This window comes from Salmo salar, chromosome ssa20 (genome assembly GCF_905237065.1).
Source record: "Salmo salar chromosome ssa20, Ssal_v3.1, whole genome shotgun sequence".
NCBI lineage: Eukaryota > Metazoa > Chordata > Actinopteri > Salmoniformes > Salmonidae > Salmo > Salmo salar.
Window position 1 is genome coordinate 71066651 of NC_059461.1, and position 18550 is coordinate 71085200.

Consider the following 18550-nt stretch of genomic DNA (forward strand, 5'->3'; position numbering starts at 1 on the left):
TGAAACAAAAATAGAACTGTTTGGCCATAATGACCATCGTTATGTTTGGAGGAAAAAGAGGGGCGCTTGCAAGCCGAAGAACACCATCCCAACCGTGAATCACGGGGGTGGCAGCATCATGTTGTGGGGGTGCTTTGCTGCAGGAGGGACTGGTGCACTTCACAAAATAGATGGCATCATCAGGAGGAAAATTATGTGGATATATTGAAGCAACATCTCAAGACATCAGTCAGGAAGTTAAAGCTTGCTCGCAAATGAGTCTTCCAAATGGAAAATGACCCCAAGCATACTTCCAAAGTTGTGGCAAAATGGCTTAAGGACAACAAAGTCAAATTATTGGAGTGGCCATCACAAAGCCCTGACCTCAATCCCATAGAACATTTGTGGGCAGAACTGAAAAAGCGTGTGCGAGCAAGGAGGCCTACAAACCTGACTCAGTTACACCAGCTCTGTCAGGAGGAATGGGACAAAATTCACCCAACTTATTGTGGGAAGCTTGTGGAAGGCTACCCGAAACATTTGACCCAAGTTAAACAATTTAAAGGCAATGCTACCAAATACTAATTGAGTATATGTAAACTTCTGACCCATTGGGAATGTGATGAAAGAAATAAATAAAAGCTGAAATAAATCATTCTCTCTACTATTATTCTGACATTTCTCATTCTTAAAATAAAGTGGTGATCCTAACTGAACTAAGACAGGGAATTTTAATTAGGATTAAATGTCAGGAATTGTGAAAAACTGAGATAAATGTATTTGGCTAAGGTGTATGTAAACTTCAACTGTACATTCATATATAGTTATGTTTTTTTTTATGTATCACTGAAAGCTTTATAAGAGATCCCTGGTGGGCGCAGCAAACAGTGAGCGGACACGATCAACCTGCCCCTCCCTCCTGCCCCTGCCCCTCCTCCACCTCCTCTTCCAAACTCTTGAAGGGATACTTCGGGATTTTGGCAATGAGGCCCTGTATCTACTTACCCAGTGTCAGATGAACTTGTGGATACAATTTTTATGTCTCTGTGTCCAGTATGAAGCTTTGCGAGCCAATGCTAACTAGCATTAGCGCAATGACTGTAGGTAGTTTGCGAGCCAATGCTAACTAGCATTAGTGCAATGACTGGAAGTCCCCGTAGACTTGCAGTCATTGCGCTAACGCTAGATAGCAATTGCGCTAGCGCTAATTAGCGAGACATAAAAATAGGTGAGACATAAAAATGGTATGCATGAGTTCATCTGACTCTGGGAAAGTTGATAAAGGGCCTCATTGCCAAAATCCCAACGTATCCCTTTAACATCCACTCTACCCCATTTCTACCTCTCTGGCTGGCATGTTGGAACTGCACTTTATCTTACCCTACTAACTAACACACACTTCTAGCATCCTAACATGGCTGGATTACTGCAGAGTTCTCAGTCAATTAGTTCAACAGTGAGTAGTGTAGTGGACCAGTAGAGATCCTACAGTGAGTAGGACAGGGCTAGGGGTCCTTACCTTTGGTGGCCCCTGCTGCCCCCAGGTGGTAGATGGCCCCCAGGATGAGCCACAGAGCCCTCTGCTCCTCCACTGAGATGCCCAGCACCTTCATGGCTGCCTGCAGCTTGGTGAACTGCTGAGATGACTTCTGTTTGTCCTCCAGCTACAAGGAGGGAGGGAGGGAGGGAGGGAGGGAGGGAGGGAGGGAGGGAGGGAGGGAGGGAGGGAGGGAGGGAGGGAGGGAGGGAGGGATGGAGGGAGGGAGGGAGGGAGGGAGGGAGGGAGAAGGAGTGAAGATGAGGGGCACAGTTAAGACAGTTTTCTAGTTGTCTTACACAAAATTCAGAAAAGGACATATAATACACATAATAATAAGAGCATAATAACAGCATTTTACTTTAGACTGAGGCACAATTCCGAAGGCGCTGTTCTCTGCAAAGTGGTTAAAGTGCAGCTCCGTTCTGAGAGGAAACAGGGGAAATGAACAGGTTGAAATCACAGTAAATAGCTAGTTTACACCACAAGTTTAACATGAGAACAAGATTATATACACAAGACCAAGCTTCTGCAATCTACTGCAACCACCCACTTCAATTCAATCCCAATTAAGAGGTGGTAGAGGGCTCACCTGAGAGTGCTGTCAGCTCCAGACATCATGTAGTAGAAGATGTTGAAGGTGGACTCAGTCTCTGGCCGTTTGGTCACTCTCAGCTTGTCAAGCAGCATGGTCTTAGGTACAGGAAGAGGACAACAAGATGTCAATATGTGTGTGTGCGTATGTCAGTGTCCATGACCGTGTGTGTGCGTGATACTGCCTACCTGTATGGATGCGGAGGCCACCTGGCCAGCCTGGTCAAAGTCCAGAGAGACAATCTGAGAGAAGCGGCTGGCGTTGGTGTTCATGGAGGTGGAGCTGTTCCCAAATGCTTCCAGGATGGTGTATACTGCCTGCCACTTCTCTCCTGCAGGGATGGAGGGAGAGAGGGCGGGAGGGAGGAAGGAAGGAAGGGGGGAACAGCGAGGGGGACAGAGGACTGTTAGAGAAAAGCTTTATTTATGTCAAATATCATGTCAGTGTTTTGGCATTTCACATGCAATACTGTTCTATTTGTGAGGGGATTAGACTACCATGTTGTGACTTACTTTGATAATCATGTTATGTCATGTCAGTTAGGCTTTGTCAATTATTCTCTTAGTGGAGTTCCTTTCCCTCTTTTGAGATCAAGATGAGCAGGAACGCCTCATTACTTAAAGAGTAGGGCTACCAGTCAGACTCACTTAACCCTAATTGCTCCTGTAAGGCACTCTGGATAAGAGCTTCTGCTAAATGACTCAAATGTAAATCTAGGTATGTGAAACTTACACCTCATGGCCAAAAGTATGTGGTCACCCTTTCAAATTAGTGGATTCGGCAATTTTAGCCATACCCGTTGATGACAGGTGTATAAAATTGAGCACACAGCCATGCAATCTCCATAGACAACATTGGCAGTAGAATGGCCTGTACTGAAGAAAATCTCAACTACCCTGACTTTCAAAAAACCTGAATTTCAACATGGCACCGTCATAGGATGCCACCTTTCCAACAAGTCAGTTCAGAAAATGACTGCACTGTTAGTGCTGCCCCGGTGAACTGTAAGTGCTGTTATTGTGAAGTGGAAAGGTCTAGGAGCAACAATGGCTTAACTGCGAAGTTGTAGGCCACACAAGCTCACAGTACAGGACTGAGTGCTGAAGCGTGTACCACGTAAAAATCGTCTTTCCTCGGTTGCAACAATCACGACTGAGTTCCAAACTGCCTCTGGAAGCAACGTCAGCACAATAACTATTTGTCTGGAGCTTCATGAAATGGGTTTCCATGGCCAAGCAGTCGCACACAAGCCTAAGATCCCCATGCACAATGCCAATTGTCGGCTGAAGTGGTGTAAAGCTCTCCACCATTGGACTCTGGAGCAGTGGAAACGTGTTCTCTGGAGTGATGAATCACACCTCACCATCTGGCAGTCTGACTGACGAATCTGTGTTTGGAGGATGCCAGGAGAACGCTACCTGTCCGAATGCATAATGCCAACTGTAAAGTTTGGTGGAGAAGGATTAATGGTCTTTAGTTCCAGTGAAGGGAAATCTTAACGCTACAGCATACAGTGGCAACAGTTTGGGGAAGGCCCTTTCCTGTTTCAGCATGACAATGCCCGGTGCACAAAGCGAGATCCATACATAAATGGTTTCTCGAGATCAGTGTAAAAGAACTTGACTGGACTGCACAGAGCCCTGACCTCAACCCCATCGAACACCTTTGGGATGAATTGGAAAACTGACTGCGAGCCAGGCCTAATCGCCCAACATCAGCACCCGTCCTCACTAATGCTCTTATGGCTGAATGGAAGCAGGTCCCCACAGCAATGTTCCAACATCTAGTGGAAAGCCTTCCCAGAAGAGTGGAGGCTGTTATAGCAGCAAAGAGGGGACCAACTCCATATTAATGCCCATGATTTTGGAATGAGATGTTGAAACTAACAGGTGTCCACATACCATGTAGTGTATATAGCCTGCTGCACCTTCCACAGCAGCTCCCCTGTTTAACAGTCTAGTCTAGTAGTGGCTGGTGGCTGGATTCTGGAGCTCTCATTAGTCCCTTACAGCTAACCAGGAGAAGCTGAGGAGTTTTGATAAGCTTTGCTAATTATCCCCCAGCTACACAGGGCATCATTAGGGGATCCCCTCATCCATCACACACACACACACACACACACACACACACACACACACACACACACACTACATACGCACAGGAGTACACACAGCTGCGCACACATACACAAATGCACAGGAGCACATACTCACACGAACACACACACACACACCTGGAATACTGGGCCAACCACAACCGATCTTCGAATCAAAGTTTCGAAGCCAGCTTCCATCAAGCTGCCCCTCCCTCCTCCTCCTCCTCTTCCAAATTCTCATCAACACTCCTACACTCTCCCCCATGCCTACCTCTCTGGCTGGCTGGCTGGCATGTTGAAACAGCTCTTTATCTTCCCCTACTAACTAACACCCAATGCACCTGGCTGGATTTCTGCTGAATTCTCAGTAAATTAGCTGACACTGATCTAATCAGTAACAACTCAGTGAATGTCCTCCGGTTTACAAACACATGCACATTATGTGCTTAATTATCTATTAGGCTATTAAGACAAATTACCTATAGAGTAATTAAGTGAATTTAAGCCACCCCGGTCATTAGGTAACACTTAAGTAATCAAGCCACCATCTGGAAGGTGATTATAACAGTCCTTCAACATGCTTTACATTTCATTTAATGACATAAACCCATGAATATTATCTCTACTGCTTGCTGGGTGAAAAGAGGTCCAGGACCAGGCCAAAAAGAGAGCCGAGGACTCTCTCACCAGAGAAGATCTTTCCGGTGCTGCCAGCGATGGAGACCAGGTACTGGACCAGGTGTTGACAGTTGGTGGTCTTGCCGCTGCCACTCTTCCCCAGCAGCACGATGGACTGGTCCTGACGCGTGGTCAACAGGTTCCTGTAGGCCGACTGGGCCACCGCGTAGATGTGAGGTGCCGTGTCCTCTCGCCTGCACCCCTTAAACATGTGCATCACCTGATGGGACCGAGGAGAGGGAGGGAGAGAGAGAGAAGAGATGGGGGAGAGAGAGGTGCACAACAGTGACTCCTGTACGGTCCTCAGAGTGGCTTTGTGTGTGTGTGTGTACATGCGTCCTTAAAATTGCCACATTCCCAGCTAAGCACCCTGTCTGTAAGGTCTTGTTTCGTTTTGTTATGAGTGATGAGAGTTAAGTAGATATTACAGACTACAGGCTTCCTCAATACTCTAACCTCTAAATCTCATTAGGATAATTGGATTTCATTGTCATGTTGTGGACCTCTGAAGACTTCCCTCTCTATCCTCCCAGTCATCTCTCCTGTTTTAATTCATCCATCCTCCTCTCCCTAACAGGAAATACTATGACATAATAGCAAGGAAATGCACAAACAACAATAGCATTAAGTAGCATGCATGAAACCATTCTAACAGAGAATAAACCAGATTCCTGTCAGTGGAGTGGTACAGATATGTTCTCAAAGGTCATGAAACGTGCGTCAGCCGGTATGCGTGTGTGTGTGTGTCTGTGTGCAGATATGTATCTGCTGTGTGTCCTCTCTCCTCACCTTCTCTGAGTACATGGAGGGAGCGCTGAGGGGATTGATGATGACCATGTTGGGCCCGGCGTGTGTGTGGATGAGGTTTCCCCCGTAGCGCTGCCGCAGAGAGTGCATCACACTGGACTCATTGAGGTACTGCAGCGAGGCCAGGTCCTCAGAGCGGTCAAACGACGGGGGGTTCGCCTGGGACAGCAGCAAAGGTCAAAGGTGAACGATTAATGACTGAGGAGTGTTGTAATACTAGAGCTTTATTAAAGGTACACTCAGCAATATGAAAACATCATACATACTGGGACTCTGGTTGTCTGAAGTGGGACTGCTTACAGAAATGACCAATAACAGAATTCAAATCTGCCAAGATTACCACCATGCCTTTTGAAGTTTCTCCAAGTTGCCTACATGCCTTTTGAAGTTTCTCCAGGTTGTCTACATGCCTTTTGAAGTTTCTCCAGGTTGTCTACATGCCTTTTGAAGTTTCTCCAGGTTGTCTACATGCCTTTTGAAGTTTCTCCAGGTTGTCTACATGCCTTTTGAAGTTTCTCCAGGTTGCCTACATGCCTTTTGAAGTTTCTCCAGGTTGCCTACATGCCTTTTGAAGTTTCTCCAGGTTGCCTACATGCCTTTTGAAGTTTCTCCATGTTGCCTACATGCCTTTTGAAGTTTCTCCAGGTTGCCTACATGCCTTTTGAAGTTTCTCCAGGTTGCCTACATGCCTTTTGAAGTTTCTCCAGGTTGCCTACATGCCTTTTGAAGTTTCTCCAGGTTGTCTACATGCCTTTTGAAGTTTCTCCAGGTTGCCTACATGCCTTTTGAAGTTTCTCCAGGTTGTCTACATGCCTTTTGAAGTTTCTCCAGGTTGTCTACATGCCTTTTGAAGTTTCTCCAGGTTGTCTACATGCCTTTTGAAGTTTCTCCAGGTTGTCTACATGCCTTTTGAAGTTTCTCCAGGTTGCCTACATGCCTTTTGAAGTTTCTCCAGGTTGCCTACATGCCCTTTGAAGTTTCTCCAGGTTGCCTACATGCCTTTTGAAGTTTCTCCAGGTTGCCTACATGCCTTTTGAAGTTTCTCCAGGTTGCCTACATGCCTTTTGAAGTTTCTCCAGGTTGTCTACATGCCTTTTGAAGTTTCTCCAGGTTGCCTACATGCCTTTTGAAGTTTCTCCAGGTTGCCTACATGCCTTTTGAAGTTTCTCCAGGTTGCCTACATGCCTTTTGAAGTTTCTCCAGGTTGCCTACACCTATTTCATCTTTTCAGATTGATCTAAACAAAGAGCACTTTATAGGGGTAGAGGCTAGGGACCCATTTGAGACTGGCAATCTGACTGGTAATGTCTTGAGTTTCACTGAGGAGTAGAGGAGCAGTATTAAGAGACGTCGAGCAGAGATTTAGTATGACACACCATGACTTGCCACCAGGAACCTAATGCCAAGCCTTTGATGCAATTAAAACAGATGTCTCCCTCCAACCTCAGACAGGTCCCACTTTGCACTTCCTTAATCAAACAGATTCAAATGTATGATTAGACGGTGACCTTGACGCTTTGAAAACACTAACTGTTCAAAGTCAAGTTAAATGACCGTCTATAACACCAGGTGGGGATTTCTCCTGAAAGCAGAGCAGACATCCTCTAGTCAAGGTCTTGGAGACAGCATGTTGTGAATGATGGGAGGTTTTTGATGCTTTGTGCCAAAACAGTTTTTAAAGCATCCTGTCACTGATCTCTCTGTGATTTGGGCCTGGTGCCATGTCTGTGTGAGTCACCTGATCGAGGCCTGCCAAACTCACACCTTTTCCCCTCTAACCTGTCCCCCTCTCCACAGATGTCCCACAATCCCCTGTGCCTGGGCTGACCATCTGTGACTGCTGCACGCTCCAGACGGGATGACTGACGAGTGCAAAGACCCCCTCCCTCCATCTTGGATCTTTCCCCTACATGCACCCCATTGAAGGTGTAGTTCCCCCCCACCTTCTCCACGTCGTCCTCATCTACATCCAGTATTGTCCCGTCATGTTCCAGTTTGATCTTCACCTTCCCCTCTGGCAGAGAGCCCGCCTCAGTCTTCAGCAGTGTCGCTATGGACACACACACACACACACACACACACACACACACACACACACACACACACACACACACACACACACACACACACACACACACACACACACACACACACACACACACACACACACACACACACACACACACACACACACACACAAATAACTTATTGGGATATAACTTATTGGTTGGAGTGTGCACAGTGCACAGACATGGTTTCAGGAAAAAACAATAACCCATAGTTTAAAAGCAATGGTAAAAATTAGCAGGGCCAAAGCTCTGCATCCTTCCTGGTCCAACTTACCCAGGGAGAAGCCATCCTTGTGGACCAGCCAGACCTTCTCTGAGCTGTACCATGCCTGCTCTGTGGCTATCTGCTCCTCTGTCTTCACCTGGAAGAGATTGTGGAGAAGACCACAGTCACACACAGCAAAACAATGACCTTAGGCCAGGTCAGCTTTCACTGGGCCTTTCTGTGGCTGAAGTAGATACGACTCAGCAGTTTTCAATCACAGAGAGGCTTTAGACTTGAGAGGACATGTGCTCCCTACAAACATACCTGTTCACATCAATAACATTCACTCACGTGTGTTTAAAGTAGCTGGTTGAGAGCTTATAGCATGTTACACAATTCTGTCCAGTAGCATTGGAGATAATGGGCTGACAGTGGGCATGCAGTGGACTTGCTAATAGTACATGTGATGAAAGGCAGAGCGCTGGAGAGGCCGGTGGATCAGGTTCAGAGTCCCAGATCACAGAGAGACATTTCTCCAGCTCAGCTCTGCTTGGCGTGTCGACTAGAAACGCCTGACCGCTCCGTGTTACCATGCTTGACCTCCCCAAAGCCTCTCACACTCCACTGGACATGCTCCTTCCGGCTGTGTGTGTGTGTGTATGTGAGACAGAGAGAGAGAGACAGACAGAGAGAGGGAGAGAGAGAGAGAGAGAGGGAGAGAGACAGAGAGAGAGAGACAGACAGCCAGACAGAGACATAGAGAGAGACAGACAGAGAGAGAGAGACAGAGAGAGACAGAGAGAGAGAGAGACAGACAGAGAGAGAGACAGACAGACAGACAGACAGACAGACAGACAGACAGACAGACAGACAGACAGACAGACAGACAGACAGACAGACAGACAGACAGACAGACAGACAGACAGACAGACAGACAGACAGAGAAACAGACAGACAGAGAAACAGACAGACAGAGAGAGAGAGAGAGAGAGAGAGAGAGAGAGAGAGAGAGAGAGAGAGAGAGAGAGAGAGAGAGAGAGAGAGAGAGAGAGAGAGAGAGAGAGAGAGCAGGAGGCAGTGACATCTGACAGAGAACATGAATTATCAGTGAACTGAATCTGGTCAAAGACACTGCTGGATGCACATCACTGTCACACACAGCATGCTGGGTGAGAGGTGGGAGGAGTATGAGTGGAATAAATACACTATCCACAAGCACAGCAACACAACACACAACGAATGCTAGGGACTGACTTGAAGGATGACAACAAGACATTATAAAGTAAAACATAAACACAGGGGATAAAAACATATGAAATTCACATTGTGTGAAATGTAGGCCTATATAACTTATTTCCAATAATGTATAATCAGCCACAATCAGGTGATGTGTTTTGCAGCGTCTGTCTCTTTGCCTCCTTAATGGAGAAGTGACATCATGCAATGACATCTACACGAGACAAAATGTGATGATATGATTGATCCTGTGGAATCCAGACAACCACCTTTCTTAAGTGCTATCGAAAAAGCTTCATTTTGAGTGTTGATTTCCCCCTGAAATGTTTCTAATTAGGTGAAAGATGGCCAAAAGAGTGCGGGTGGCTTGGCTGTGCGTGAATACTATGCAGGTGTGTTTGGTGGGGGGAAAGGGTGGGAGGTGACACTGCAATGGATCACAACACACAGAGTACACAGCACTCCAGGGGGTCGGTGGTGGGAGTGGTGGACGTGGCAGGTGGAGGGGGTGAATTACACACAGGCACAGCAAAGGCCAGACCTTGGGTTGTTGGGCAGCGGCGTGAGACACCTGAAGGATGGCCACGGGGTCCTCGTCCACCTGTCCCTGGAGGACGGCATGCATGAGAGGAGGGGTCAAAGGTCATAGTTAGAGAGTAGCTACAGTGGAAAGATGGGTAGCAATCCACCAAACAACACAAAACATTAAGCATATCCAGCATGGCATCATCCTTCATCATCTGCTGGAAGAGACAGATATATATATATATATATATATATATAGGGGGCAGAGAGAGTAATGCATAGTGGTGATCCTGGTGGAGAGAGATATCCATACAGACCTTTCACTTATGGACTGAATGAACACGGCTTGAGCCAAAGACCAGGCTTGTTGGCTATTACCCTCTGTTCATCTGGTCCAAATTAAATAGTAACTAATCCTTCATTATTCTCAAAAGTTTTGTTTAGAGTTTTGAGACATACATGGAAAACATTATCAGACATCATCAAACCAGTGTTTTACCATTTGAAGTAACAAGCACATTATGTAAGTCATCAGGGTTAAAACCAGGGAGGAATGTGCAGAAAAAACTGGGGGATGGCAAAGAACGAGGAGAGGTCAGGCTCTATGTCTGAGAGATGAGCTAATCATGTCATAAAGGGATGACAGAGAGAGCAACGAGGCAGGAACACCTGACAGTCATAAATCACATACAGACGCGATAACCCCCCACCCACTGCCATTCCCTCACACGGCGACTGGACACCACAATGGGAAAACAAACATGCGGCCATCCATTCCACTGCCATGCTATTGACAAAACAAAAACGGCACATTAAAGTCCTTTCTCTGGGTTGGTTTGTCAGTTTCCATGCAGGTCAAAGTCCATTTGATTTCCCTTGATACCTCTAGACACTATCACTGTTTAATACCGTCTGTGTTCCAAAAACAGGAAGGGCAAGCAAGGACTGAACCAGGTAATATCAGGGACAAATATCAGAGAGTTTGGGGTCTGAAACAAATGAGGAAGAGCAAACACCAAGCACCATTACAGATGAACCTTACAGACAGGCAGGGTGAGAGAGGGGTAATTTAGAAGAGGAATCTAGGCTTACACTCCAACACGCCACACGAACACACACTCCAACCAGGCCGCCAGAGGGGACGCCTGGGGGCCACACTACCTGAGGGGGGGTTGGGGCTGGGGCCGGAGAAAGGAGCGGAACTGAGGCACGAACCACCGGCTCCAGCTATCCATACAACCGCCACAGAAAGATGCAGCCAAGCACCAATTAGAAAGAGAGAGGGAGGGAGAGAAAGATCATGTTTGACAGGTGACAAAACAAGAATGGAAAAAGAAAGCAGCATAGACAGAAAATTAGTTGAATGAATAGTGAACATGAGAATGCAGTAACCCAGTCATGCATGGATATGGTTGCCTGACAACTCAAACTGAATACTTCCCCTGCTCTATGTTCGATACATACTTCAGTCTGAGACTGCCATAAATAAAGTCATTTGTAGTGATGTCAAAATGTTGTAAAAATAAAATCATTGCCGTTTGTTCCATTTCTAACTAATCAGGCTCTGGCCTAATCCCTCAGTTTCTGTGTTTACGTTCTAGAACTCGTCGGGGAGGTACTAAGATCCAGATTGATTGTGGAAAAGAAACTAGCGTCTGTGGGCGTGGCGTAGCATTTGGCTGGAGCAAGACATCTGGGTAGCCAAGCAGTGGATATGGCCCAAATGAATAAATCTGTACTTTGAATTAAATGTGCCAAAAAATTAAATTTCAAATTACTATTAGCTATCAGCATAAAGATTGAACATCCAGTGAAGAACAGAGAGACAGAGATAAAGAGCATGATGGTTTGTTCATGAAAAATAAATAAGCACCTCTAAAACGCATTTATGGAATGTTAATGTGTCCTGTTAAAATGAATGAAGGAAAGAAAGTGAAGATTAAACAAGTGAAACACATGAGAGGAGAAGCATGCATCTAGGCAGTCCAGGGAGTGGAAATAATAGAGAAATGGTGAGCGAGAAAAAGAGAGTGCGAGAAAGAAAGAAAGAAAGAAAGAAAGAAAGACAAGGAGGGAAGGAGGGAAGATGGGTCTTTACAGGCGCAGTGAAGATCCTCTCCAGGCGTCTCTGAGCCTCTTCAGTGGGACTGAGCGGCGCCTCCTGGAGGTCAGATCACCAACAGGTTGAGCTCTGAAACTACTAGGCTATCAAAGCGCACTATTCTACCGGACCACATTCAACACTCAACACTGCTTCATAGACAACAGAAATGTGTACTTTCTTTTCATGCTATGAGATGTTCGCTAGATGCCATGCCAATCCTGAACTCACAAACACTTGGTTACAATACCTCATGTCCACAGCATAGCAACAGTGACCTGTGTGAATGCTGTGGGGCACACCAACACACACACACACACACACACACACACACACACACACACACACACACACACACACACACACACACACACACACACACACACACACACACACACACACACACACACACACCTTTTGGGTAATGGTTGGGGTAGTCTTTGATGAAACGGTTGATGAATTGTTCTGCGGTGAAGCCTTCTCAATGGGAACAGAGGACAGGGGAGAGGCTGCCAAAGCCTTCACCTTCAAAATGATACACACGATTTCACATCCAAGTTGACTGTTGATTTGCTCACTACCTTAGCTAGACTCTGGACGTCTAGAGCATGGCTTGTTGTGAGTTTGTTCAGCATGGTTGTATCATTTCTTTATCTTATGGACTACTTGTATGTGTGTGTACATTACTTACGGTGGGTGTGCTTGTGCTCGTGGATGTATCATTCAGATCTCAATGCACAGGGCGAAGCCAAGAAAAACTATAACTAGCTTGGATAACAATACACAAGCAAACTTTAGCCTTAGACAACTATAGCAAACTCAGATAGCCACTGTAGCGGTCAAAGCCAGCCTGTGGTCAGCTAGCCAAGTAAACAAAGACCCTGAGATGCCCGTAATTGCCAAAACTCAGCGAGAATCTAGCAAAAAGACCAAAGCTTTTCAATATATCTGGCACCTGCAAAATGTATAGATAGTTCTCTTATCCCAAAGCCTGCCAAAGCGGCTACAGCGCAGCTTTGAACTTTTTTCCCAGAAAGACAATGTCACAATCAGTAATTAGCTCTGCGGGTCTCCCTGGAACTCCAGGCCACGGCAACAGAACATTCCACCCCGATATGCTTTTTCCTCCTTTGGAAACCCCCCCACAGGCTAACCTCAATAAACAATGTTTCTAAGCTGCAGATGACAGCAGGGTCTCTTGGGTTGAGGCTGGGGGAAAAAGCTACTGAACTTGTTGTTTGTTTTGCTGGAAGCTGTTTCAGCAGCCCTGGCGTCTCAGAGGAGAGACATGTGAGGAAGGAGAGCTGTGTGAGACAGGCTCCATCCCCCATGACAAACTCAGAGAGAGATGGAGCTGGTATCAGAGCATCGAACACAACAAAAGCTTCAGCCCCATGAGACTGCACCCTTAGACAGACTGAGAAATAAACTGACTATGTGCAGATGAGAAAGTTCTGGAGAAACAAATTACTTCAATACGGAGTTGAGAGCAATTTGGCAGGCTGGGCCCATCGTAGCACCAAAATGTAGCTGAAACTCTGTTAACAAGTAGAGACCTCAACAAGATAAGTGAAGTTAGTTAAAATAACACCCACACACACACAAAAATGACTGGAGTTATCATGGAGATGCAAAAAGTGCTGTTTGTGCATTAGCAATTAACATCCGGTTTTTCACACAGTGGTCTCAAAAGTGGTCCATGCAGTGTGGACAGTAAGCCTACCTCAGGCTTCTTCACGGCTGGCTGTCTGGGGGGCGGGATGAACTCCGGTGGTGGAGAGAGGGTACTCGCCTTGGGAGTGATGACGGCAGGAGGAGGGGAGAGAGCCGAGGACTTGGGAGGGTTAGGGTAGAGAGGCGAGGCCTTGGGGTCTGGGACGAACCCTGCAGCGGAAGTACTGGAGGAGGACTTAGAGGTGGGAACGGATGCTGAAGGGGGAGTGACAGGGGAGGATTTATAAGAGGGGACAAAACCAGCAGATGGGGAAAGGGGTGTATATTTTGCAGGTGAGGACATATGGGTCGATTTTAGTGGTGGGACAAAGCATGATGGGGGAATGGCTGGAGAGGATTTGGGGGCTGCAGTGATAACTGAAGGAGTAACAGCAGTGTATTTTGGGGTTGGTGCAAACCCTGCTGCAGAGGAAAGAGGGGTAGATTTTGGTGCTGGTACAAACCCATTTGCTGGGCAAAGGAGGGCTGATTTTGATGCTGGTACAAACCCACCAGGTGGGCAAAGGGAGGCTGATTTTGGTGGTGGGATGAAACCTGCGGGAGGGGAGAGCGAGGAAGGCTTTGAGGCAGGGATGAAGCCTGCGGGAGGGGAGAGCGAGGAAGGCTTTGAGGCAGGGATGAAGCCTGCGGGAGGGGAGAGCGAGGAAGGCTTTGAGGCAGGGATGAAGCCTGCGGGAGGGGAGAGCGAGGAAGGCTTTGAGGCAGGGATGAAGCCTGCGGGAGGGGAGAGCGAGGAAGGCTTTGAGGCAGGGATGAAGCCTGCGGGAGGGGAGAGCGAGGAAGGCTTTGAGGCAGGGATGAAGCCTGCGGGAGGGGAGAGCGAGGAAGGCTTTGAGGCAGGGATGAAGCCTGCGGGTGCAGACTTGGGGGGAACCGAGGTCAAAGTAGAAGCAGTAGGAGGAACTTTGGCAGGTGCAGCCAACACGTGAGTCTTATCCTCCGGTTTTGAAACTAGGCCGACTTTAAGGCTAGATTTAATATCAACCAACTTTGGACTTTCTTTTTCCTTTCTTTTCACCACTTCCTCTTGTTTTTTTTCAGGTGGCCCATCTTTGCGTGTGCGAGGGCGGTCCCTGGTCCTCCCGCGGACCATGAGGCTGGCCAGCCCAGCTGATATATTGTCCTTCTCCTCTGTCTTGATGGTGTCGTGCTTGAAAGAGAACAGTGGAACCTTTGGGACCTTGGGCACAGATGTTGGCGCTTGCGATAGCACCAATTTAGGAGGTTCAGGGGCAGGTTTGGTAGGCTCAGGAGCTGGAGCATCCTCTTCTTCTGCAGGTAGTACCTTCCTCACCACTCGACGTACCACCTTCACAACCTTCTTGCGGGTAAGGCTCTGATCATCGTTGTCCAGGTCTGGCTGGTTGGCACTGCCGTTGGCAGAGCTTCCATTGACGGCACTTCCATTAACGGATCCGTTGGGCTTGCTGTTCCCGTTCAGCACAGGCTCAGGGCTAATCATGGAATCTCTGCATGGGTCAGGGCTCCTGAAGCGTTGTGCTGGCGTCTGGATCGGAAGCACTGGACTTTTGAAGCGTTCAGGGACCTTTACGGCCCTGCGTACCCTGGGTGGTGAGGGACTCCTGACCCTGACCCCAGGCGGTGTCTTGGCCAGCTCAGGGCTTTTGGTGCGGAGTAGGCCCCTGCCAGGCTCCAGACAGGGCACGGACTGGGAGCGGATACTCATACTGCCACTGTCGCTGTCTGACTACTCACACAGCAGGGAGGGAAAGAGCAGAGCAGCAAGACACATGAGGAGAAACCAGAACAGACTTAAAGTAAACTCACTTCAGCTTAAAGCCTATGCAAACTCCAATTTGGTTACTCAACCAAAAACTTTATCTGAGCAGCCCTGTGTTTGTCTGGATCGTCTGATAGTGTATGTATGGTTGACCAAAGGGATCACAGGTCCTAAGCATTAGCAGGATTGTAGCTACTGTGTTTGTTTGCTCTCCTGGACAGGCGTGCTGTTATGCTCACCCAACTGCCACATGCCTGCCTAGGTCCTGAAATAGAACAGGATGGGTTGATATGAGAGGTGGTGCGTGGAGGTTTCAGACTGAGATAGCAGAGGTATGCTGACTTGGCCCCCTCTTGGCCCCCTCTCTGCACTGGAGCACCGCGCTTCTAATGAAAGATCTAATGACCCACACCTTCGCTCAGCTGCAAGCAAATCCTGCTATATCCCTCAAACACACACACCTGTGCAGAATCTTTCTCCCAGCTGCATATCACACACTAACATTGTCCTTCCTAACCTCCCTCCCCACACTAACTGAGCATCGTGCCAAACACACTGTCCTTCCTAACCTCCCTCCCCACACTAACTGAGCATTGTGCCAATGACACACATTCCTATCTTTCCCCTAGTATTTTACACTTGAATATCCCTGCCTTCCTACAGACCTTGTTATAACCCAACACATTACACTGCCCTCCACAGACAGAGCCTACCTCCACCTAAGAGGCTAACCAACACTTCTGAAGGAAAGTAACACTTGAATGCAATAATAACCTGCTTTAGTGTCTCATCCTCCCCTCCTCCTATGCTCCAGTCACTACAGTACCTGACATGTCTCCATGGCTCCCAGGGGGGCTTAGCCATGGTTCCCCCCAGACAGGCGGCTGAGTGCTGGGGATGCAGCCTGTGGATCAAGGCCTGGTTCCCTGCTGGTTCTCTACTGTTCTTCTGTCGCTCTCCCTGTCTACACCGCTGCAGAGTAAGTGTTAAAGACACACCGTCCTCTTTCGCCCTGCGCTGAACACTGCCTGGCCCAGCACATCAGTCTCCCTACAGTACCCGGCGAGGGAACACTGCCTGGCCCAGCACATCAGTCTCCCTACAGTACCCAGCGAGGGAACACTGCCTGGCTCAGCACATCAGTCTCCCTACAGTACCCGGCGAGGGAACACTGCCTGGCCCAGCACATCAGTCTCCCTACAGTACCCAGCGAGGGAACACTGCCTGGCTCAGCACATCAGTCTCCCTACAGTACCCGGCGAGGGAACACTGCCTGGCTCAGCACATCAGTCTCCCTACAGTACCCGGCGAGGGAACACTGCCTGGCTCAGCACATCAGTCTCCCTACAGTACCCGGCGAGGGAACACTGCCTGGCTCAGCACATCAGTCTCCCTACAGTACCCGGCGAGGGCACACTGCCTGGCTCAGCACATCAGTCTCCCTACAGTACCCGGTGAGGGCACACTGCCTGGCTCAGCACATCAGTCTCCCTACAGTACACGGCGAGGGAACACTGCCTGGCTCAGCACATCAGTCTCCCTACAGTACCCGGCGAGGGAACACTGCCTGGCTCAGCACATCAGTCTCCCTACAGTACCCGGCGAGGGAACACTGCCTGGCTCAGCACATCAGTCTCCCTACAGTACCCGGCGAGGGCACACTGCCTGGCTCAGCACATCAGTCTCCCTACAGTACCCGGCGAGGGCACACTGCCTGGCTCAGCACATCAGTCTCCCTAAAGTACCCGGCGAGGGCACACTGCCTGGCTCAGCACATCAGTCTCCCTACAGTACCCGGCGAGGGAACAGTGTGTGAGCTCTCTGACTGGGAGAGGGAAAAGGTCAACTGTGGTTCGCTTTGCAACCAAGCTGCATTAATAGAGAAAACAGGATATGTGGAAGATATTCAGAAACTCTTGAAGGACAATATAAGTTGACAAGAAACATACTTGTTTATTATCAAAATCAATAGCCTTCATCAGGGAGTCAGACTGACTTGCCTGGTGAAATGAAGGTTAAAAAAAAGACATAAATAAATAAACACGTTGGTTTTAATAATAAAGTATCGTCCCCCAAGAGTTGCTGAATATCTTTTATATTTGAGTGCATGTTGCATATTATAAACTGCCTGTTTGTTAATCTTTAGGCTATGTTGGGATATGGCTGCAATTCCCACAGCGAGGCTAGACTGTCATTTGAAAATAAAGGAATCATACTATTTACAAAGAAATTACAGAAGCCAAACACAGCGTGGAACACCAGGCGTTTGTTGTGCAATTAAAAAGTGCAACCGTCTGTGACATTACATCCAGAATAGAAAAATAACAACGCTCTTCCACGTTGTGCCTGTCTTCACATCGGCTTGTTAATGACTAACTGTCTCCTATTGTGGCGAGAAAGACACTTGTCTGGTGTCAGGAGCTACCAGGGTGTGTGTGGTTCCAACGGCTCAGTTGGTTGAAGCACAGTGTTGCTGGCAAACCTCCAGGTAAGAGACCAGTGACGTGACAGCCACATCTCTCCTCCTCTGTAAGGTTACCATAATGGACTCCAATCCCCAGAAACCTGTGATCCCTTTAGTCACACACTCAAGATTCCTGCTTAAAGGGATACTTCGGGATTTTAGCATTATCTACTTCCCCAGAGTCAGATGAACTTGTGGATACCATTTTTATGTCTCTAAGTCCCGTATGAAGGATATCAGAGGTAGTTTTCCAGTCATTGCGCTAACGCTAGTTAGCAACTTCCTTCACACAGCCAAAATCCCAAAGTATCCTTTTAAGCCTACAGCAGGGCTATTTTATTCGGGTCCTGGAGGGCCGAAACACTTCAGTTTTTTGTTTCTACCTGATAGTTAATTGCACTGAATCAGTACCTGATTCGAAAAAGAGGATGAAAACCGGAAGTGTTTTGGCCCTCCAGGACCAGAATTGAAAAGCCCTGTTCTAAAGCCTCACAACATGAGAACGAGTCAACTTACACCCTGGTTTGAGGTCTTGGAGCCTGGTGGTCTGACCTCTTCTTTGACCTAAAGAGTTCGGTAAGACAAGGGACTGAGGTCAAAACCTAGGACACTTAGAAGTGGTCACTCGCCAGGGGTACTTGCAGGAAACACTCCCTCACTGCACAACATGCAAAACATACACCATGCTGCAAACCTGGATGTATGCTATGTGGAAGCGCTATCACTTACCATGCCACATGTGTCTATTTGAACGTTAAGGCTAATATTATTCACAGACACTAAT

The 18550-nt window shown here is 47.8% G+C and overlaps 1 protein-coding gene across 13 annotated transcripts in view; it reads right to left on the reverse strand.

Annotated features, from left to right (window-relative positions):
- LOC106581247 (unconventional myosin-XVIIIa) overlaps positions 1 to 18550 on the reverse strand; it is a 182775-nt gene that overhangs the window by 96655 nt on the left and 67570 nt on the right. For 5 of the 13 annotated variants that reach the window (XM_045703879.1, XM_045703873.1, XM_045703874.1 and 2 more), the window contains 14 exons: positions 18283 to 18330; positions 13551 to 15269; positions 12242 to 12352; positions 11825 to 11887; positions 10888 to 10953; positions 9743 to 9808; positions 8035 to 8122; positions 7635 to 7741; positions 5674 to 5850; positions 4894 to 5104; positions 2300 to 2442; positions 2109 to 2209; positions 1878 to 1941; positions 1499 to 1643 (listed from right to left, as the gene is read on the reverse strand). In XM_045703879.1, coding sequence (XP_045559835.1) covers positions 1499 to 1643; positions 1878 to 1941; positions 2109 to 2209; positions 2300 to 2442; positions 4894 to 5104; positions 5674 to 5850; positions 7635 to 7741; positions 8035 to 8122; positions 9743 to 9808; positions 10888 to 10953; positions 11825 to 11887; positions 12242 to 12352; positions 13551 to 15269; positions 18283 to 18330 — 3109 coding nt within the window. Of the gene's footprint in view, positions 1 to 1498; positions 1644 to 1877; positions 1942 to 2108; positions 2210 to 2299; positions 2443 to 4893; positions 5105 to 5673; positions 5851 to 7634; positions 7742 to 8034; positions 8123 to 9742; positions 9809 to 10887; positions 10954 to 11824; positions 11888 to 12241; positions 12353 to 13550; positions 15270 to 18282; positions 18331 to 18550 lie in introns of those variants that run through there. The other 8 variants (XM_014163171.2, XM_014163170.2, XM_014163172.2 and 5 more) reach the window with 6 other exon arrangements.